Source organism: Zalophus californianus, chromosome 14 (genome assembly GCF_009762305.2).
Source record: "Zalophus californianus isolate mZalCal1 chromosome 14, mZalCal1.pri.v2, whole genome shotgun sequence".
NCBI classification, from domain to species: Eukaryota; Metazoa; Chordata; class Mammalia; order Carnivora; family Otariidae; genus Zalophus; species Zalophus californianus.
In genome coordinates this window covers 24,345,448-24,368,398 of record NC_045608.1, presented here as the reverse complement: position 1 = coordinate 24,368,398, position 22,951 = coordinate 24,345,448, and the positions used below count along the sequence as shown (strand labels likewise).

The 22,951-nt window shown below is 40.3% G+C and overlaps 2 protein-coding genes across 2 annotated transcripts; one reads left to right on the top strand and one right to left on the bottom strand.

Annotated features, from left to right (window-relative positions):
• The first annotated feature begins 532 nt into the window (after positions 1-532).
• LOC118356290 (transcription factor BTF3) lies at positions 533-1,308 on the top strand. Its single transcript, XM_035724038.1, has one exon. The coding sequence runs from the start codon at positions 669-671 to the stop codon at positions 1,155-1,157; it is 489 nt and encodes a 162-aa protein (XP_035579931.1). The 5' UTR covers positions 533-668; the 3' UTR covers positions 1,158-1,308.
• A 1,073-nt stretch (positions 1,309-2,381) lies between these two features.
• DRG1 (developmentally regulated GTP binding protein 1) lies at positions 2,382-22,576 on the bottom strand. The gene is made up of 9 exons (XM_027577630.1): positions 22,401-22,576; positions 21,364-21,487; positions 19,641-19,816; positions 13,339-13,408; positions 10,771-10,940; positions 8,116-8,246; positions 6,783-6,950; positions 6,393-6,515; positions 2,382-2,693 (listed from the first exon to the last, which is right to left on the bottom strand). The coding sequence occupies exons 1-9, from the start codon at positions 22,440-22,442 to the stop codon at positions 2,594-2,596; spliced, it is 1,104 nt and encodes a 367-aa protein (XP_027433431.1). The 5' UTR covers positions 22,443-22,576; the 3' UTR covers positions 2,382-2,593.
• Between the last annotated feature and the right edge of the window lie 375 nt (positions 22,577-22,951).

Here is a 22,951-nt window from a genome sequence, read left to right as displayed (position 1 = left end):
GTAGAGTAATGCTCTCCTCAACATCAGGGGGTCACTGATAGGGGAAGAAGAGGATGCTGAATGCTAGAAGCAAGGCCTGTTCAAAGCACATCCTGAGGTTTTTGATGAACTGGATTTCAGCAACCTCTTCTACCCAACTTCCTGGCAGTGCTAATTCTTGCTCAATGATGTGAATTTGAGCATGAGGATTTCCCTGAAACCCAATATTTGCTCTGGTTGAAAAGCAAACCTTGCTGGAAATCCCATAGCTCAGAAAGCCAATGTTTCTCTAAAGAGCTGGGGTAGGCTCTAGATTTTGGCCTCTGTCATGAATGCACCAGTGATATCAAGGCCTATAGCCTACAAAGTGACTGGGATACCAGGCTTTCTCCTGGGCTGGAGACCGTGCTAAGCCCAAGCTCCAGGAAGACAATCAGAAAAACAACTGTTACTAAGGTAGCATAAATAACAAATACTGGAAAAGGCTGAGTCCTATGTGGATAATCCCACATCCCCATCCCTCACAACCTGCTAGAAGCTTTAGCTCACTGCAGGTAAAATCAAACTCTGTCGCCTTTAGCTGCCATCTTGCGTCCCCGCGTGTGTGCACCTAATCTCAGCTGGTCCGCCCGAGACCCCCTGAGCGCCAACCCTATTCCCCCGCGCGGTCCCATTTCCGCTCCAACAAGATGAAAGAAACTATCATGAACCAGGAGAAACTCGCCAAGCTGCAAGCACAAGTGCGCATTGGTGGGAAAGGAACTGCTCGCCGAAAGAAGAAGGTGGTTCATAGAACGGCTACAGCAGATGATAAAAAACTTCAGTTCTCCTTAAAGAAGTTAGGGGTAAACAATATCTCTGGTATTGAAGAAGTGAATATGTTCACAAACCAAGGAACAGTGATCCATTTTAACAACCCCAAAGTTCAGGCATCACTGGCAGCGAACACTTTCACCATTACAGGCCATGCTGAGACAAAGCAGCTGACAGAAATGCTACCCAGTATCTTAAACCAACTTGGTGCAGACAGTCTGACTAGTTTAAGAAGACTGGCTGAAGCTCTGCCCAAACAATCTGTGGATGGAAAAGCACCACTTGCTACCGGAGAGGATGATGATGATGAAGTTCCGGATCTTGTGGAGAATTTTGATGAAGCTTCTAAGAATGAAGCAAACTGAATTGAGTCAACTTCTGAAGAACATAAAACTTGAAGAAGTTACTGGGAGCTGCTATTTTATATTATGACTGCTTTTTAAAATTTTGTTCATGGATCTGATAAAATCTAGATCTCTAATATTTTTAAGCCCAAGCCCCTTGGACACTGCAGCTCTTTTCAGTTTTTGCTTATACACAATTCATTCTTTGCAGCTATTTAAGCTGAAGAAGCCTGGGAATAAAGTTTGAAACAAGGTTAATAAAGTTCTTTGCCTAGGAAAAAAAAAAAAAAAAAAATCAAACTCTGTCTTCCTGCAAATCTGTTTCCACTCCTGATTTTCTCAGGGACTACCTTTCTCTATGATCCCTGTAATCCATACTGAAATAATCTTTTACTTCTTTTTCACCAAAGAGGAAGTTAATCAATTACCAAGTTTAGACTTCTGTGTACCTACCTGACCACACCCTCCCTCTGCCATTATTCCCACTAAACCAGTCTACCGCCCAAAGATTATTACCAATCAATTTCCCAGTATCAGGGTGATTCCCTTTATATTCCTGTATTCCCAGCCCAAGACCTCTAATTATGTCCTCAGTACCCTCTTAAGTAGTCTTGACCCCACCTTTCCTTCTAACATCCCACCTCCATATATACACATGTGTACACACAAAGCTGCTTTGCTCAGGTAACGGAAAGGGACCAGTGATAACAGCCAACATTCACTAAGTACTTCTATGCCAGATACTGTGCTAAGTATTTTACAACTACCATCTCCCTTAATACTAACAGTCTCCACTCCAGAAGGTAAGTGCTATTACCATCTCCATGTTACATGAGGAAACAGACAGTTATAGAGGTTGTGTAATTTATGCAGGGTTTCACAGCTAATTAGAAGTGGCCATGCAATTCAAACTCTTGATGTGTCTGGTTAGAGTACTTTACTCAACTGCCACACGACACTATCTCCCATATGGACCAGCCTTGCAGGGAATAATCAGTTAACTTACATCACGTCCTTCCTCATTCCAGTATCCAGGAGGAAAGACCACTTGAGAAGAGTGAAGGCCACATGCATTTGGAAGGGTTTCCCATGACTAAACATCAAATAAGATGTTGCAGTCACATTTTTATCCATTTCACACTTAAGACCAAGCTCCCAAATACCCCTTTTGCAGATGTCTCACTGTACATATACCCATCCTCATTCAGTCAAACCCAAAACAAATTCTGACAATGACACATGAACTGCACATAGCTGGATGGCCTACCAGGTCCTTTATGCAGTTGAATTTACAAGGTGACACCAAGTTAAGACAAAGTTCCAGCTTGGATGCCTTCATCTCCCTCCCCTGAATCCTGATCCACTGGCTGCCAAAGCTCGAAGGGGTTTGGGGTAGGGTGCTTGGTCATGGGAAAAGCTGCTACGGTTGGCCCAGCACATGGGTAGAGGGGAAGGTTTCATTTCTTCACAATCTGAATGACATCCTCGTCCTCCAGTGTATGATCTTTACCCACTTTTTGAGGATTGTGTTTCACAGACAGACCCCAGACCAGAGCGCTGTATGGAAGGAAAAAAAAAAAGTGTAAAGAATCATCTCGCTTCTACCTTAGCTACCAGGGTGCCACCTTTCTGCTTAGATTTAGCACTCCAGCTCTTAAGAACCATAGGCTTGCAACATCGCCCCTCCCCAGTCAAGGACCACATTCAAAGCCCACAGGCACTAGCTTCCCCAGCAGTACGGCACAATGCAGCCGTCACATACAAAGTGGCAAAGACTTCTGGAAGTTGTGTGGTTCCTCATTCCAGAGCCAATTCAGGAAGGTCAAAGAGAAAAAACAAATGAGAAATGTGACAAGACTAGTTTAAAATTAAGAGAAAGCATGGGTTTGATATAGAAAAATACTCTGAAATAATCTGGATTAGAAATTGGTTCTTACAGTGTCAGTTATAGATTGTTACAGAATGCCAATTTTTATTGGGTCTACTAAAACCATCAGTGGGTACTAATAAATATAGGGCCTCCCTCCTTAGCCATGCTAGGAAAATTCTCTCTCCCTCCCAAGACACCATAACTGGAATGTTCTCCTGATTTTTTTTGGAATTTACGAAGGTAATTTTTTTTTTTTAAGATTTTATGTGACAGGGAGAAAGTGAGTGAGTGCACAAGAGCAGGGGGAGGGAGAAGCAGACTGAGCCAGCTATTTTTTTATCTATAGGCCTCCAATACTAAAAATATGTTGTGCTAGTGATGGAGATTGGTGAACAAGACACTGAGATCTGCCTCACAAAGGCTAAGAACTATGTACCAAGGGATAGAAAATGACAGCCACGTTGTTATTATATTGCCTTTGCAACAAAACATCTTTATAAACCTATGTTCCAGGTGCCTGGGTGGCTGAGTTGATTAAGCAACTGCCTACAGCTCAGGTCATGATCCCAGGGTCCTGGGATCAAGTTCCACATCAGGCTCCCCCTGCTCTGCAGGGAGCCTGCTTCTCCCACTGCCTGCCATTCCCCCTGCTTGTGCACTCTATCAAATAGATAAATAAAATCTTTTAAAAAGTAAATAAATAAAAACCTATGTTCCGGGACACCGGGTGGCACAGTCGGTTAAGTGCCCGACTCTTGCTTTCGGCTCAGGTTGTGATCTCAGGGTCGTGGGACAGAACCCCACTTAGGGCTCCCCACCATTTTGGTACTGTTTGCATTTTTTTCTTTTTTTTCTTTTTTAAAGATTTTTATTTATTTATTGAGAGAGAGAGAATAGTAGAGAGAGAGCATGAGAAGGAGGAAGGTCAGAGGGAGAAGCAGACTCCCTGCTGAGCAGGGAGCCTGATGCAGGACTTGATCCCGGGACTCCAGGATCATGACCTGAGCCGAAGGCAGTCGCTTAACCAATTGAGCCACCCAGGCACCCGCATTTTTTTCTTACATTTAAGTGCTGCTTTTTATTTTTTTAAAGATAATTTGACAGAGAGAGAGACAGAGAGAGAGGGAACACAAGCATTAGGAGTGGGAGAGGGAGAAGCAGGCTTTCTGCAGAACAGGAAACCCAATGCAGGGCTCGATCCCAGAACCATGGGATCATAACCTGAGCTGAAGGCAAACGCTTAATGACTGAGCCACCCAAGCGCCCCTAGTTTGTTTTTTTTTTTACAAAGATTATTTATTTATTTGAGACAGAGCAAGTCAGAGAGAGAACATGAGCAGGGGGAGGGGAGAGTGAGAGCAGACTCCCCACTGAGCAGGGAGCCCGATGCAGGACTCAATCCCAGGACCCTGGGATAATGAGCCAAGCCGAAGACACACACCTTACTGACTTGAGCCACCCAGGCACCCAGAAAACTAGTTTTTAGCAATCATATTCAATGCCTGCAGTAACATCAGTGCCTCCCATTTTGTTGATGGCAATGTAAATAGGTCCAGCCCTTGTGGAGAGCAATGCAGCAAAACATATCAAAGGCATATTATCATTAATCCTAGATTAAAGAAATTAAGAGAAAGGTCTGTGTGTGAAGATAAGAAAACTGTAAAGTAACAATAAATAGGAAAAATGTGGTAAATAAAAATGATGTGAATCTTGTAACAGAAAACACATAGTAAATGATTAAAGGACATGTGCATGTATTCAAGGACACAAACAGAATGCAACAAGGACAAATGTTACAATTAGTAGGTCTAAAGCTGAATTTTTTTCTATTAAGATGGTTAAAATGCTATTTGTTCCATAATTTAAAAAAAAAAGGAAAATAGTGACCAAATAAAATTCTATTTGTTTTGATGTCTTTTCTCCAAAATATTTTTCTCCCTTCTCATTTAATTCCCTCATTAACTTACAGTTCTAGAGGCTGAGAACAGTGTTCTGCCACCATGGAAGGCAAGACCTATATAGAAATCTATGAAGTTGGAAAAAGGAAAATAATCTAACTTCCAAGACTCTCCTTCACTGATTCAAGTATATGCCAAAATGTAAAGGTCTGAGGATAGTGGAAATTAGGTGCCTGCACATGGAATACAGTTATTTTGGATAAAAGGAATGCGAAGTTTAATAAAGGTCTTCACTCTTTCAGTATTCTTAGGATCAGAAACAAGTATTTTTTTTTTAAGTTTTTATCTTAATTCCAGTTAGTTGTTATATTAGTTTCAGGTGTACAATATAATGATTCAACAAATATCATCCAGTGCTCACCACAAGTGCACTACACTCCTTAATCCCCATCACTTGTTTCACCCATCCCCCCAACCACCTCCCCTCTGGTAACCATCAGTTTGTTCTCTATAGTTAAGAGTCTTTCTTATTTTCGTTTTCCCCCTTTGCTCGTTTCTTAAATTCCACATATGAATGAAATCATATGGTATTTGTCTTTCTCTGACTTATTTCACTTAGCATTATACTCTCTAGTTCCACCCATGTCATTGCAAATGACAAGATTTCATTCTTTTTTATGGCTGAGTAATAGCCTATCGTATGTATATACACATCTTCTCTATCCATCAACCGATGGACAAAAAATTGTTGATAACTATATTACAGTTATGTGAGCTGATAATGTTAGAATAATGGTAAGGGATATAAGGAAACTCTTTGTACTATTTTTTCAACTTTTCTATAAGTCTAAAATTAGCTCAGGGGTGCCTGGGTGGCTCAGTCGGTTGAGCATCTGACTCCTGATTTCGGCTCGGGTCATGGTTTCAGGGTCGTGGGATCAAGCCTTGTGTCAGGCTCCGCACTCAGTAAGGAGTCTGCTTGAGATTCTCTCTGCCCCAATCCCTATTCGTGTGTATGAACGCTCTCGCTCACAAATAAATCTTTAGAAAAATAAAATAAATAAAATTAGCTCAATTAGCTCAAAATAAGATGTCAGAAATTTTCAGCCTGTATCAGCAATGAAAGTATACGAAGGAGATTTAGGGGCATTTACCCATGCTTAAGGTTTAGGGGGGTCTCAGTACCCACTGGAGGCAGTATGATGCTGGCAAGAAGAGTTAACATTCGCGTTTGCCAAGAGGAAGACCAATTAACACGAGAAAATCAGAGCCCTGTGTACTGTCAGCCCACTGACCTGACAAGGCTTTTAGAGCACTTCCTGCTCCAACTTGGCATGGTTTTAGGAAGATACTGCAGAGTTCTAACCAAGCGAACTTTTTAGCAGCACCCTCTGATGCCATTTTCTTTAATGGTAGCCTAAGAATTGCTAGTTAGTGGAATCAGGAGCTCACAGGGAAAAGAAGGCACTACATGCCCATGATACTTACTATTTAAATTCTTTGATAAGATTTTTGTGAATCTTCATGCAGAAATCCTCCACCGTAGTCCTGGAGTAAGGCAGCACCACTGGGGATGTATAATCTGGTAACTGGCCTTTGGGTTTGGTGTAACTAGAACAGAGAGGGAGCAGAGGTTGCCTACTTCTTGGAATGTTTCATGGACTGAATGCAAATCAACCCTCCATCACTCCTGAAAAGATCAGACACAGATAACCTCCAATTAAGGAAGAAAGTGTCCTCAATATGGCCTAGCAGATGACAGAAATTTATTTATATCTCCAAAAAGAGACAAATTATGCACTAAGCTCCAGACGGTATCATTTTAGGATAGTCTGGTTTAATTCCTACAGCAATATGACCCTTTCCACTAAGACTTACATCCTCACTAGTTTCAGATAGTCCCAGATCTTTTCCAAGAGGTCATCAAAATTCCAGCGGTGATGGGCAGAGATGGGTACACAGTGAGGCACCTTATAGATGATATCCAATTCCTCAATGGAGATCTGATCAATCTTATTCAACACATAGATACAAGGGATATAAACTCTATAGAAGTAAAAGAAAAAGAGGACATTAGTCTGGAACTGTTGACAAGACTGTCAGTGATCAGCATCCCCTGGCCCAGGACCCCAAATCAGAGACTGCAAAACATAAGAGGCAGATCAACCCCTCAACCCTGCCTCCAAAAGGCTTCCTACCAAAATAAGGCAGAATATCCAAAACGTGAACTATGAGTTGAGAAGCAACAAAACTCAGGCCCTAGTCTGAGCCATGCAGCTAACTGAGAGGCATCAGAAGGAACAAAAGCTTTGGAATCACACAGACTCAATCTACTCCCAGCTCTGTCACTTCCTGAATCTAAATCCCTTGGGCAAGTCTCAGAGTCAATGTCCCACAAAGTTGTTTTACAAACTGTAAATGTATTTTTAATAATGTATTTCATGATAATTTTTAAAATAAAAAACATAACATCTAACAATGTCACAATCCTAATGTCCATATCAATATGGCAGCTAAGGTTACTATTTATAGCAAGCCACAATTTTTCAGGCTTTAACTGCTCACTTAGTGCCTAACTCAAAGAACTGGCCTTTGTTTTCAAATGAGAATCAAATAAATCCATCCAATAAAATAGTAACAAATGAACAGGAAAGCAACTAAACAACATTATGCTCAAATGCCAGGAAAAATTTTAACAGTGGCTTAATTTATTATTTTTTATTATTTCTTTTATTTATATTTATATTATTTTTATTTTTATTTAAAATATATATAAAAATAATTTAAAATACTAATAATATAAGTTTTCATGGAATAGGGCTCCAGCCCACAAACCTTCAGGTTACACTTGGAGAGAACAGATACAGCCCGGCTGTATGATAGGATATGATATGATAGCCTATAGGCTTTCTCAGATGGATTAATTCTGAGAGAGCAGATTGGGAACTACTTTTTTCCACCATCATATGACACAGCTTAGGGAATGGCCTAGTTGAATTTGACTATTATAATCAAATTTCAGAGCAAAGAAGAATGTCAGAAATCAAAACCAACCCTTCAATTTACAGCTAACAAAACCAAGGCCCACTATTATTTGAGATAGCAGCACAGCCAGTTAGAATCTATGTCTTCCAGATTCACAATCCAATACTGTTTCCACTACAAGGCTTCAGATTCAAACTCGGGCACCAGACTGTACACTGAGTGATACCTGTTTCCTTCTACCACGTCGATGAGGTCATCCGCTGTGGCATCACTACGCAGTGTCACATCAGCATTGTGAATTTTGTATTCAGCCAGAATGCTCTTCACAGTTTCAGCATCCAGCTCGCTCTGAGGGCACTGAATGTGCAGAGAAGACAATAATTGGTCACAGAGCAAAAAAAAAAACTCCCAAAAGTATCTATCATTATACCTGGATAATCCTAAGGTACAAATCCATTTCTAAAATCTGTTATTCTGGATGAGAATAATTTGACTTTTATTAGAAAATACTTAAAAACTAATAATCTGGGTGCCTGGGTGGCTCAGTTGGTTAAGCGACTGCCCTCTGCTCAGGTCATGATCATGGAGTCTCAAGATCAAGTCCCGCATAGGGCTCCCTGCTCAGTGGGGAGTCTGCTTCTCCCTCTCACCCTTCCCCCTCTCATGCTCTCTCTCTCAAATAAATCAATCTTAAATAATAATAATAATAATCTTTCCAAACTCAGATGAAGGTGCTGTGGACTGAATCACTCCCACCCAAATTCATATGTTTATACTCCTAACCCCAGTATCTCAGAATGTCACTGTTAGGGTTAAAGATAGGGTCTTGAAAGAGGTAAGTAACTAAGTTAAAATGAGGTCTTATGGATGAACCCTAATTCAATGTGACTGACATCATTAGAAGAAAAGGAGACTAGGAAACAGACACACAGAGGGAAGACCATGTGAAGACACAGGGAGAAGACAGCCATCTACAAACCAAGTAGTGGCCTCAGAAGAAACCCACCCTGCTCATACCTTGATCTCAGATGTCTAGTGCCTCCAGGATTAAGACAAAATAAACTGTTGTTTAAGCCACCCAATCTATGATACTTTATTATGGCAGCCTTAGCAAATGAAGAATACTAAATGTTCAAATTCAAACATTATGACAGGATAATGAGAAAGATCTTCAGGGCAGGACAGCTTAACTCTGTGCTAGTCATATCATGGGGACCTCTAGAATGTTAAATGTTGTAGGAAATTCTATTACTTAGAAGCAAGCAGAATTGGACAGAGTTGATCACTCCTCCAATCTGAAACAGTTTCTTTACTTGGCTTCCAAGATTCCAAACTCTCCCAGTTTTCCTCCTTCTTCTGTCTAAAAAATCTTATTTGCTGATTCTTCCCATCTCCCAACCTATAATCACTGGAGGGGGGCGATAAGGCCCAATCCTTGAACCTCTTTTCTATTTACACTCATTTCCTAGTTATCTCAGCTAAGTTCATGGCTCTAGAGTTGCTATCCACCAAATTTTTATGTCCAGCCTAGAAAATTCCTCATATGCCTCTTGGATGGTAATACTTGGGTGTCTAGCATCTCAAACTGAATATCCTGATCTTCCCCTCCTCTCCAATCCTATTCTATTCAAAGTCTTAACATTTTAGTAATGAGTGTCTACTGTTCTAGCTCAGGAAAAAATCTTATAGTCATCTCTCTCACAAACCACATTCAATCCAGGTGTAATTCCTACCAGCTACTTTCAAAATCTTTTGATAATCAACCACTTCTCATCTCCCACACTGTTACAACTCTGGCCTGAGAAACATCACTTCGTGACTGGATTATTGCAATAACCTCTTAAATGGCTTTTTTGCTTCCATTTCTTATATTCTTAACCCAATCCAATCTATTCTCAACAAATAGCTAGATTGATTCCACCAAAACCTAAATCAAATCATGTTCACTCCATAGACGGGAACCCAACCAACAGTTATCCAACTCCTGCAAAGTAAAAGTATATATGCTATGACTTCATCTCTTACCACTCTCCTACTTGCTCACTCTGCTGTTCCTCAAGTATGCAAGGGCATGCTCTACCTCAGGGCTTTGCACTTGAATATTCCCTCTATATGGAATGCTCTTCCCCAAGATACCCCTTTTGTTCACTCCTTCACATCACCTCAGAGAAGACTTCTCTAATCAACTCTCCCACCAACACTCTCCATCCCTTTTCCCAGTTTATTTTTGTCCTTAGATTTATCATCATCTAATATACTGTATTAACTCATTAATTTTGTTTACTACGTTTACACATAGAATGTAAGGAGATTTTTGCCTATTTTGCTCTCTCTTCCAACTTACCCCCACTGCCCAATAAGAACCTAAAACAATGCTTGGCTCATAGTAGACACTCTATAAATCTGTGCTGAATGAATGAAAACACAAGATATTAGCAGCCATCTATTTCATGTAAGCATTAAAACTGGTCTATACTTAGGGCGCCTGGGTGGCTCAGTTGTTAAGCATCTGCCTTGGGCTCCCGTCATGATCCTGGGATCAAGCCCCGTGTCAGGCTCCCTGCTCTGTGGGAGGCCTGCTTCTCCTTCTCCCAATCCCCCTGCTTGTGTTCCTTCTCTCGCTGTCTCTCTCTCTGTCAAAAATCTTTAAAAAACAAAACAAAACTGGTCTATACTCCCATACCACATCAAATAAATAACCCAAAAGAAATGAAGTCTGAGATTGATTCTTGTCCTACTCTGAAAGTCATTACAAGGTCATTGTGTTACCTCTGTAGTGCTGGCAGAAGCCAGGTAATTTCCAAAGGTCAACATCCCTGTGCCTCAATCCACCCTCGACCCCAGTCCCTTCAGCAGCCTGCCCCATATCACCTCCACTTACAGTGGCCGTGAGATTAATGCCTCCTTTATCCTTCTTCTTAAAGCCAATGTTGGGAGGTTTGCTGTTCAAGCGAATGCCAAAGCCTTCCAGCTCATTTTCAATTATCTTTTTGTGTCCCAAAGGTTTCAGGACATCCAGAACAATCAGGATCAAGTTACATGTTCGGGCCACTGAAAAATGGAAAAAAAAAAATAATAATTATTTATATCCAAGCAAAACTCACTAAAGACTTAAGTAAGCCAAATACTCAAAAGCTGGGGTGGAGGGCAATGGAGTTCCATTAAGACAAAGGATTTTTTTATAAATACATAGACACACATGAAGTTCTTAAGGTACCAAATTCTATGACAGAAGTCAGTTTGCAATGTGTGCCTGGTTTTCCACTGGTACATCTAGATGTGTTAACTTCTAGATACACTAGCAGAAAAACAAGTCAGAATAAAGATAAGAACCGAGCAGTAACCTAAATCCCAGAAGAAGTTTAGAAAGATTTAAAACAATAAGATTCTAAAACCATAAAACTAGTCTTATGTCTGCTTGGCATATTTTTAGTCAAGTTTATTATCAGCATAATTATATATATACACACGTATATATTATATATATATTACATATAGATTATCAGTGTAATTTACAAAAAACAAATTGTGTCCATGTTAAGCATATGGTTTAATGACAAATGTATATATATACCTGTGTAACCACCACAGGCAAGAAAGAGAGAGAACATTTCCATCACCTCTGAAATCAATCTTCCCCTTGATTCCCATTCAACCACTGATCTGCTTTCTGTCACCACAGGTTTGCATTTAAAAAAATTTCATATGGGGTGCCTGGGTGGCTCAGTCATTAAGCATCTGCCTTCGGCTCAGGTCATGATCCCGGGGTCCTGAGATCGAGCCCCACATCAGGATCCCTGCTCCGCGGGAAGGCTGCTTCTCCCTCCTCCACTCCCCCTACTTGTGTTCTCTCTCTGTCTCTCTCTGTCAAATAAATAAAATCTTAAAAAAAAAAAATTTCATATAAATGGAATTACACAAAATATAGTCTTATGTGCCTGGCTGTCTTAACTTAGCATAATGTTTCTGATATTCATCCATGAGTAACTCCTAATACATAATTCTATAAATAGCTAAATTAATAATTCAATGTAAGAGTAAACTAAAAATACTTTCAGACATGAAAAAACAAAAATTTACCTATCATTCATCCTTTTTCTGGAAGTTTACTAAAGACTGTGCTTCAGCAAAACATGAAAGTGACCCCAAAAAAGACACTGACTCCAGGAAACAGGGGATCCCACACAAAAACACAGAAGAAAGTCTCAGGCTGATAGACATGTAAAAAGTCTATAGCTGCACTGTCCAATACAGACTCCACTAGCTACTTGGGGCTATTTAAACTAATTAAAATGAAATAAAATTTGAAATTCAGTTCCTCAATTACCCTAGGCTCATTTAAAGCACTCAATAACCACACATGCCTAGGGGCTACCATACTGGAGAGCACAAATTCAGACCACTTCCTCTACTGGACAGTGCTGATCTAGAAAGCAACCAATCCAGATTAAAGCAAGAAGACAGGGTACACGAGGGTACTGTCAGGGTTGTGGGGAAAAAATGAAATCACTAAGACTGTATTTGGAGCTATATTTAACTATATAGAAAAATACTGACTGATAGGCATTTGATCTGTTAGAACATTTGAAAATTAGCAAACACAAAAAAGTAAAACAAAACAAAAAAAGAAACAATTATTAACTCCATGAAAAACAAATTTCAAAAAGACTTCAAGAGAAAAGAATTAGCAATGGACAAAAGTTACTTATTTGTTACATAATAATGTAAACTATGACTGATAGGTTAACTAAAAACTGTGATATAATTTATTTGAAAGAAAGGACAGCGCAGCACCTAGCTGGCTCAGTCAGTGGAGCATGTGACTCTTGATCTAGGGGTTGTAAGTTGAAGCCCCATGTTGGGTGTAGAGATTACTTAAAAATAAAATTTAAAAAAAATGGGAATAAAGGTATAGAGTGTGAGAGTGCTAATTCTCCACCATAACATGAAACCAACAGGTGACATCTAAAATTAATTAATCGTGAAACAGCAATATAAGCATAATATTTGAAAATATGAAGGTAAGTAACAGAAGAAACAGTTGAAGAGTTGGTAACAGCTGCCAATGGGGAATGACAGTGGAGGTGAGGAAAGGTGGGGAAGCAGATTGTTGCAATTTATGATGAGCCTTTTATAGTATTTTACTTCAAGTAAAAGAAGAAAAGAAGAAAAGGCATGGGTGGGAGTCAGGAAACCCAAGTTCTAGATCTGAATCGGCCACAACCAGTGCAACTTCAGTTCTCCCGTCCTTAGTGTTTCTCCTCAAATGGAGATCTGGACTGTTACTCTCTGAGGTCCCTTCAAGTTCTGACATTCTACTCCAGTAAGAAGTCAGATAAAACTACACCCTTCACTGTGCTAAAATCTCGTAAGTCCAACAGTCCCCAACTAAAGGAACAGTGCACAGTAAAGGGATGATATCCCAGGATGGTGGCCCTGGACCACTCACCTGCAATGACTTGACGGCCTCTACCTTTCCCATCCTTGGCACCCTCAATGATACCTGGAAGATCCAGGAGCTGCAAGATTAAGGACAGGGTAAAGGCGAGAAGGGAAAAAGAAGTCATATATCTGAACCGATCAAAGAGAATGATTTATTTTTCAAGTATCCAAAGTATAAAAGATCCAAATCCGACCTTCCTTATAAGTTGAGTGTACATAACTTTTACTATTTTTTTTAAGATTTTATTTATTTGACAAACAGAGACACAGGGAGAAAAGGAGAACAAGCAGGGGGAGCGGGAGAGAGAGAAGCAGGCTTCCCGCTGAGCAGGGAGCCCGATGCAGGGCTCAATCCCAGGACTCTGGGATCATGACCCAAGCTGAAGGCAGATGCTTAACAACTGAGCCACCCAGGCGCCCCTTACTATGCATTTAAATGTCAGTTTTTTATATACTTTTTTAAATGCAAGTTTTTTTTAATATACTTTACCTAGTTTAAAATGCCTAACAGCCCTGAGATAAGGATATTAGCTGAGGTTCACAGAGGTTAAGTGATTTGCCCAAAATCACAATCCTAATAAATCAAGTAAGATTATGGCTCACATTTTGAGGGCCAAATCGATTATTCTACATTAAGATCTTCTAGGGGCGCCTGGGTGGCTCAGTCGGTTAAGTGTCCGATTCTTGATTTGGGCTCAGGTCATGATCTCAGGGTTGTGAGATCAAGCCCCACGCATGGAGCCTACTTAAAATTGCTTCTCCCCCTCTGCTCCCCACCACCTCTCTAAAATAAATAAGTAAATAAATAATATATATATAAGACACATGTTTATATAATATTAGAACATACATATTATCTTCTAATTTCCTTCTTTTCAGAAGGTTAGCCTCCACATCAATTCCTTATGGTAGATAATAGTTGAATCTTGATATTCACGTGATACATACTGAGATCTTTGCAAATCCTCCAAATTCCCCAATTCACAAAAATTTCTCCAGTCATTAACTAGGCGAGGACATAATAATCACCTGTAAAACCATCAAAAATGGAGATATCCAAGCCCCATCCTTACAAATTCTAATTTAGAAGGGCAAAGGAGGGTTCAGATATTGATCTGTACTTCAAAACGCTCCACGGGTGACTCTGATGTGTGTCCCCAATTGAAAATGACTGCTTAATTGCCCAGAAAATGCAGTAAAGGGAAAAACTTCACAGAAGTCATAGTATATGTACATAACAATGAGAACATAAAAACCAACTTTTGCACACAAATCAAATGCACATCTCAGCAAAATTACAAACTATTAGTTATACCTTAAAGAGTCCACTGAAAACAGTTAAGAGCATATATAAAATCTGAAAATATCAAGGGTCCTCTATATGGCCAATATTGAATTATCCACATGAACGGACCAGAACCAGAGTGGCAGCTTATCAAAACATCATTTAAAACCAGTCTTTGCTATAAGCCTATCTGACATTATAAAAATATACTTTACATTAAAAAAACCACAATGGGGGCACCTGGCTAGCTCAGTTGGAAGACTCTTGATCTCTGAGTCTTGATGAGCCCCACAGTGGGTGTAGAGATTACTTACAATGAATAATTTTAAAAATAACTAAATAAACCAAAATGAAGAAACTAATTCAGGAGGTGCTTAGACAGTTCAACTTTTCCTTTCAAGAGCCTACTCAAAGTTCCTCCCTATTCTTCACTAAATAAATGTTACATCATCTAAGACTAATACAACACACCAAACTGAGCTACCGTTTTATAATTTATGTTGAATACATCAGACCTGACTTGGAAACATTCGTTATATTGATTTACAAGGCTACATGGGAAATAATGAGCACACCAGATCTTGATTTCTAAACACCATTTTCCAATAAAAGAAACTACAGCTCCTTCAGAAGTGGTCGACTTCAGGCCTGGAGCAGGGAAAAATCTAAGATTAGCATGGAACATCACGTCATGCCAAAAAAATAAGAAAGTATTCATAAAAAGATGGGGGATTATGGAAAGTACACAGGAGCCAACCTGAAGGAGTTCCTAATTATAAAAGCTGGAACAAAACGAGTAACAAAGTAATGGTAGTACTGGATTATAACCCATAAAATAAAATAAATATCCACAAGCCCACGTTGATACATATTACTGAATAAATGAGAGAAGGAACAGCTCTTCCAAATAGCAGAATTCTAATTAACAACATTTAGTAAGAAAGAGAAAAATAAAGATTCGGCATTAGGCAAGAAGCAGAGTAATAACTGCTGCAGAGAGGATCCAGATGGATGCTAAAATGAGGGGGCAAGTTTGAGAGATAGGATTTGTATCTTCTCAAAATACCTCTCCCAAGATATTTAACTACAAAAAGAAATAATTTTTTAAAAAAGAAAGATAATAGCTTTACAGTAGAGAAATCCTGCAGATACCACCAAAGCGATGGGACGTCAACATCACAAATTAAGACTGTAACATCATGAATCCTGTAAGATGCACTGAGAAGGACACACCATCATTTCATCGTATTCAAGACAAAATACGTAATACCTCAGTCTGATTGTGAGAAAATACCTGACAAACCCAAACTAAGGGACATTCTACAAAATAACTAATCAATACTCTTTAAGTGTCAAGGTCTTAAAGGACAGGACTGAGAAACTATTACAGATGGCAGGAGAATAAAGAAGAATAACTAAATGCAACACAGGATGATCCCCGATAAAATCTTGGAAAAGGATGTTGGTGGAAAAATTGGTAAAAATTTGAGTAAGATCTGTAGTTTAGGAACTACTGCATCAATGTTAATCTATTCCTGATAATTTTTCTGTGATTATGTAGGATGTTCACATAAGGGGCAGCAACATGAATGATACAAGAGAACCTCAAAATAATTATGTTGAATGAAAGAAGCCACCCAAAAGAAAGTACATTTATATTTACACATGGTCTTATTTATGTAAAACTCGAAATGTAAACTTATCTGTACTGATAAAATGTAGATAAGTAATTGCTTGGAGATGAAGGGGACCAGGAGGGAAGGGGCATGCAGAAACTTTTGGGGATGGTATGTTCATGATCTTGATTGTGGTGATGTTTCCACCAGCATATAATTATGTCAAAACTTAGCAAACTGTATACTTTACCTGCAGTTTATTGTATGTGAATTATACCTCAATAAATATGTTTGAAAAAACAAAAAGTTCATCCATCAGTTGTTCCTAGAAATTAAGTCTAGAGTCTACTTCTTCAACTCTCCCAAAGATTCTACAATCTATTTCTAACACTTAGTAAATCCAAGTCTGCTAAAAATATATATATATTACTTCTGCTAAAAATATATATATATACACACACACATATATCAGCAAAAAGCTTTAATGTATATTGAGCTAGCTAATGTTCTCAAGAACTCAAAAAGGAAAATCCATCTGGATATTCTAAAACTCTTAAACCTAGAATATGGCTTTAAAAGACCATCTGAAAGAGAGAATATTACACTAAGAGAAAAGAGCACAGGCTTTCTAACTATCTCAACTGAAAACAAGGAAATTTATTGAAGCCCCTACAAAAGTAAAAAACCTAAATTTAACTTTTCTTAACAGGGAAATAATTTTAAGGTTACATCAAACATTTAAATGTGGCAACTAAATTTCAGACAGTATCACTGTGTTATGACTGTAGACATAGCAACTAAATTTCATTCAATAAAATAACCTATGCTTTACATATTTAAATTTCATATTACACCAAGAGATAAGAAAAGAACATACATATTTTTTTAAATCATGAAACTGTAGGATTTTAAGAATTGAACGTTAAACTAACTCAAACTCAAATGCCTTTAGAGGTTAAAGCAGTTAAATGTGCAAGTCAATTATTTATATAGGACAACAGGAATCCTAGGGACCCTAGAAAGTTAAAATAAGCTCCATAATTTTTAAAACTGAACATCCATTCTACAGGCTAATCTCTGCCTATGTGATAAGTGGTGGTTCAGTCACTACTTAAAACACCTCCAGACACAGTAATTTATTACCTCAAGAGGTACCATTCCATCTTCAGGCACCTTTACTGTTAAAACCATCATACTTCCTAACAAAAAAACCCAGAAATCTCCCTCCTTAAAATTCTTATTAAATGGTTCTAATTTTGTATACCTCTCCCTCCATGTCACAGATAATGAGTACTCTTCCACAAAACAGCTATTTAGAAAACATTCAAGCGGGGGGACACCTGGGTGGCTCAGTCATTAAGCATCTGCCTTCAGCTCAGGTCATGGTCCTGGGGTCCTGGGATAGAGCCCCACACTGAGCCCCACATTGGGCTCTCTGCTCAGCGGGAAGCCTGCTTCTCCCTCTCCGACTCCCCTTGTTTGTGTTCCCTCTCTCACTGTGTCTCTCTCTGTCAAATAAATAAATAAAATCTTTTTTAAAAAAATAATAAAATAAAAATAAATAAAAAAACATTCAAGGGTAGTCATTTTCATCCTGTTATGTACACCTTAACTTGGTTTCTAGAGAAAGTCAGGGGGCAGGAGGGAAGGAGAGTGCACAGGCAGAAAAGAAAGCATCATGCAAAAAAAGGGGGGGAAAAAACCTAACAGGTCAGGAGACACTGAAATGAATGCTTTGTGGGAAAGACAAGGAAAGAGAGGGTTAAATAGTTCTTTATTCTGATATACTCAAAAGCTCTGAAAGAGGTGTCAAGAACATCTCATCAGGGAAGAAGTTATTCTCTGAGCTGCCAAAGCTATGATTATCACCAAGACTCTAAAACCAGATGGCATCAAGCAGTGGTCCAGATATGCTCAAGCATCCTCATTCTTGTTATATACATTTGGACATGGAAACCCTGAAAGGTCCATGTCCCAACACAGTCTCTGCATGGGCAGGGAAAAAAGCCATTGAAAATACCACCAGGACACTGGTCCCTTCCTACTTCAGATTAATAAAGAAGCACAAATGCACATCACAACTGTGTAGCTCAGCAGGAGGGAAAACAAATGCTTTTACCAACAGTTTCCAAAAAACGAGCCAAGGTACTCTGGGGCACCACACAGAACTTAAGGGTACCATAGGCTATTCTAAATTTTCAAGAGAAACAACAATTCTTGATATATGTCAGACAATGAAGGAACTACTAGCTCCACAGAGCTCTCAATTTCAACATTACATCCTACTACATTGCTTTCAATTACGTCACATCCAAAACTTTGAGAAGTTAGACTTTTTCATCAGTTGCTATAATAAAAAAGCACCACACAAAAATCAACGTAAAAAAGGAAACAAATGTGGTTGTATCCAATCTGATTCCAAAGTTTGAGAAGTTATGTGGTACCCAACAGTGCACACATCCCACTGGTAAATAAGTAACTGTGGCGCTAAGGACGTAACTACTTAGTTGTTTGGACCTAACAAACGGAACCATTAGGTATTTCTTTTGGCCTGGGGCGTGATAAAAAAAATTACTGGGACAAGAAAAGTGTCAGGAAATAACTACTGAGACACTAAGGGTGCTGTGAGCCAAGAAAGCCTGGGAATCTCCAGCCTAGATTCAAATGTCACAGAATTCAGAATCTTGCCTTCTTAGCTGTGCGGCCAAAAAGAATATGACCCATTAAAGCTTACATTTACATGCACCTTCTTTCATACCCAAAGGGACTCTTCATTTGGTAGCCCTAAATCCGTCACCTATCTAAGAAAAACTTCTCAGGACACCAACTTCATTAGGCCTCACAGACAAGAATTATCTTCTAAAAAGGATCTCACCAAAAAACATAAAAATAAAAAATAAAAAGGATCTTACATTATTTCTTATTAAAAAGTTTCTGATGGTTCCTAGTTACATATAAGATAAAAATCAACTTCCTTAGCAGGCACACAAGGCCATTCATAATTCAGCCCCAACCTACTTTTCCAGATTCAGTTTCTACCACTCCTGCCCCATGCCTCAGCTTGCACCACAGCAAGCTATTTACCATTATGGCTGCCTGAAATTGCGCTTCACCTTCTCTGGCTGATGAAATTCTACCTGAACTTCAAGACCCACCTGCACTGTCATTTTCTACATGAAGCTTTTTTAGTCTTACCAGACCTTCCCCCAATATCCTCAGGTCAAAAAGTAGTCCCTTCTTTCTCTGTGTTTTCACAAACACAATCCCACTGTGTTATGTACTGTTCTATCTTCCTTGCTACACAGGAAGGGCCTAGTAGATCAAAGATCAGGTCTAGCATACAGAGAGCTTCTTAAATGAATGAAAGAATGGATTTCTTCCCATCTGTGGCCTACCGGCCTGACTCACCTGGATCTTGGCACCTTTGTATCTGATGACACCAGGCACAGTGGTCAGAGTAGTGAACTCATAGGCTGCCACCTCAGAATATACCCCTGCCAGGTTACTAAGCAGTGTTGACTTCCCCACTGATGGAAAACCCACAAACCCAATTCGAGCATCACCTGTCTTGGCCACATCAAAACCTAAAACATCAATAAATATCAAAAAGAAGAGGAAAGTTATCTCTTAAAGTGTTGAGATTCATGAAATTCCTTTCACATTCTGGTAGCCTATCTATCCAGGACATATTTCTCCAACTTCTCCAACTTTCTCTCCAGAACTTAAGCACACAAAATAACAATTAACATTGTTTATTTATTTTTAGATTTTATCTATTTATTTGAGACAGAGAGAGAGCACAAGCAGCGGGGAGGAGGAGAGGGAGAGGCAGACTCCACGCCGAGCAGGGAGCCGAAGGCAGATGCTTAACTGACTAAACCACCTAGGTGCCCCTAACGTTGTTTAATGGAGTATTTATTTAGAAACTTTATTCCTCTACCACTTACACTATTATTCACCTTTCTAGTACCCATAGTATTTAACACTCAAAGATTGTATAATAATCGATCCAAAAATGGATGGAGCACCTGGGTGGCTCAGTTAAGCTGCCAGCCAACTCTTGATTTTGGTTCAGGTCATGATCTCAGGGTTAAGAGATCAAGCCCAACGCTGAGCTCTGCGCTCAGCACAGTCTGCTTATCCTTCCCCCCTCCCCCGTCCCCATTTGTGTGTTTGTGTGTGTGTGTGTGCGCTCTCTTTCTCTCAAATAAATAAAATCATTTAAAAATGGGTTTCTTCATATGTGGAATATAAGAAACAAAAGCAAAAAGAGAAACAAAAAATGAGACTCTTAAACATAGAGAACAAACAGATGGTCACTAGAAGGAAGGTGGGGGGATGGGTGAAAAAGGTGAAGGGGATTAAGAGCCCATGTATTGTGATGAGCACTTGAGTATTGTTGAATCACTATATTGTACACCTGAAACTAATATGTTTGTTAATGTTACTAGAATTAAAAACAAATTTAAAGTAAAAAAAGTAAGTTTTTACATAAAATAAATAAAATAAAAATGGGTTTCTTTTTTGTCTTACAAACTCTAGGAACTGTGTGACTGACTGGATTTTCTTTTTTTTTTCCTTTTATGGCTGCAAACAACTTAAAAGCCAAATTCATGGCCCTCCTCTAGGAAGTATAGACTTTATGACTTTATTTTTGGTCCTAACCTTATCTCTCTTGGCTTCAAATTATTCTTCCTACCCTCACTTCCCTTTGCATCAATTTCCTTCCTTATTTTTACCTTGTTGATGTATGTATTTACATATTCCTGTAAGCCAATGAAAACCTATTTTGGATCAATATAGGATATACATAGGAGTGCCTGGCTGGCTCAGTTGGAAGAGGATGCAACTCTTGATCTCAAGATCTTGAGTTCGGGACACATGTTGGGTGTAGAGATTATTTTAAAAAATAAACAAAAAAAAGTACAGGATATACATAAAACTCTAGTTTATCACTTAGACAACATTCATTTGCCTTTGAAACCAGAATAAACACAACTCATGAATTAAGGATTAGAAAATACAAATCTACTATCATAGAAATTTTAAAATTACTTTTAAACCATATAGCTACATTATTTCGACAGAAATTACATAAAAAAAAAAAACAATATTGAAGAAAAACACAAACCTTCTCCTGGCCCACCACCACCACCACCTTTTGGGGTAATGAGCTCTCTACGAAGCTTAGCAAGGCGAGCCTTAAGCAGCCCTAGGTGGTGTGCTGTGGCCTTGTTCTTTTGAGTCCGAGCCATCTGTAAGAGAGGAATCACAGCCATAAATCAGAAGCAGTTCCTACAAGGTAAAATATCCAGAATGAACGCTCCCCCAACTGGGAATGATTTTCTTCTAGATCCTACCTGATGTCAGTATGTCCGTTTTAGTCAGACTTAAAAAAGAGTGAAAAGTCATTCTCTTTATTACCCAGCCCATTCCCCTCATTACAGAGCAAACAACTGAAGCCCAAAGAGAAGAGACATGACAACTGTCACTGCAATTAGCACCCACAGATCAGACTAAAACTCAGCTGCGGAGTCCTTTCCTACTGCTTGAACCTGGTATGCACCATCTGATATAAGGTCACCACTTTCCGGATTTTAAAGAGCTCTGAGCACTTCAGACGACAGAATCACACAGTAATTCAGGTGGAATCAACAGCTACTGCAGATCTTATCCCAGATCCATTCCTGGGAGCAATGCTCTGGGAAACGCGGTCTTCAAAGTAGAGATTGGGGAGAGGAGGATGGGTTTTGGGAGATGATGAAAGATACTGAAGTGCGTGAGCGGATCAGGGCTGGAGCAGTGGGACAGAGAGGGCTGTGTTGCTCACAGAAAAGGAAGACTGAGAGAGGATCGATGTTCGGACAGGAGCCGAACACGGAACGGGGTACCGACCAAGGAGCAGGGGTGTGGAATGCGGGCCCCGGCTGAGGGGAGTCGAAGGGCTCCAGGAGAGGCTGAGGGGAGTCGGGGAACGCAGGACCGAGTAGAGGGGAGTCGGGGGGACCCGGGGCGGGACTGAGCGGAGTCGGGGGACTCGGGGCCGGGCTGAGGGGAGTTGGAGAACGCTGGGCCGGTCCTGAGGCGTTAAAGGGAGTATAGGCAAGAGCAATGCTACCTAAAAAGGAACACTCCGAGGGAGAGTGAAGCGCCAGCTGTGCCTATTACCTCGGCTTCGATCTCCGCAATCTTGGCTAAGGTGCTGCTCATGGTAGCGAGTCACCGGGCGTTGGGGGTGAGAGCGTAGTGGCCTCCGCAGGGTACTATCCCTCACACAACCGCGGGAATACCTGCCAAGGCCACCAGGCGCTACTGCAACGCGCAAGCGCGCTACTTCCTACTTCTCGCGAGAGAGTTCCGCCCGAGGCTCACCGCGAGATGTACAGCTTGGAGTGGTCTCCTCCCCCTCAACCAACCCCGCCCCGTCCCGCGAGCCAGCGCGGTGTCATAGAGCCCGCGGGAGTGGGGGCCAGAGAGGCCGCCCGGGTCTGTGCCTCCCCGAGCGCGCGGAGGGTCGCGCGCCGCTCGGCCCCGCCTCGCCGGACTTGCGCCCACGCAGTGTTCCGCGCCCGCCGTCGGGCGCATGGTGTGTGAGGAGTGTGTTCTCGTTACTGCCGCCTAGGCTCGCCGCCCTCCGACCCAGGGCGTGAGCGAAAAGCGCACTCAAGCCATCTACTCCTCTTCCTCGCCAGCAGCGACGGGCCCTGAGGTCCCCTTTT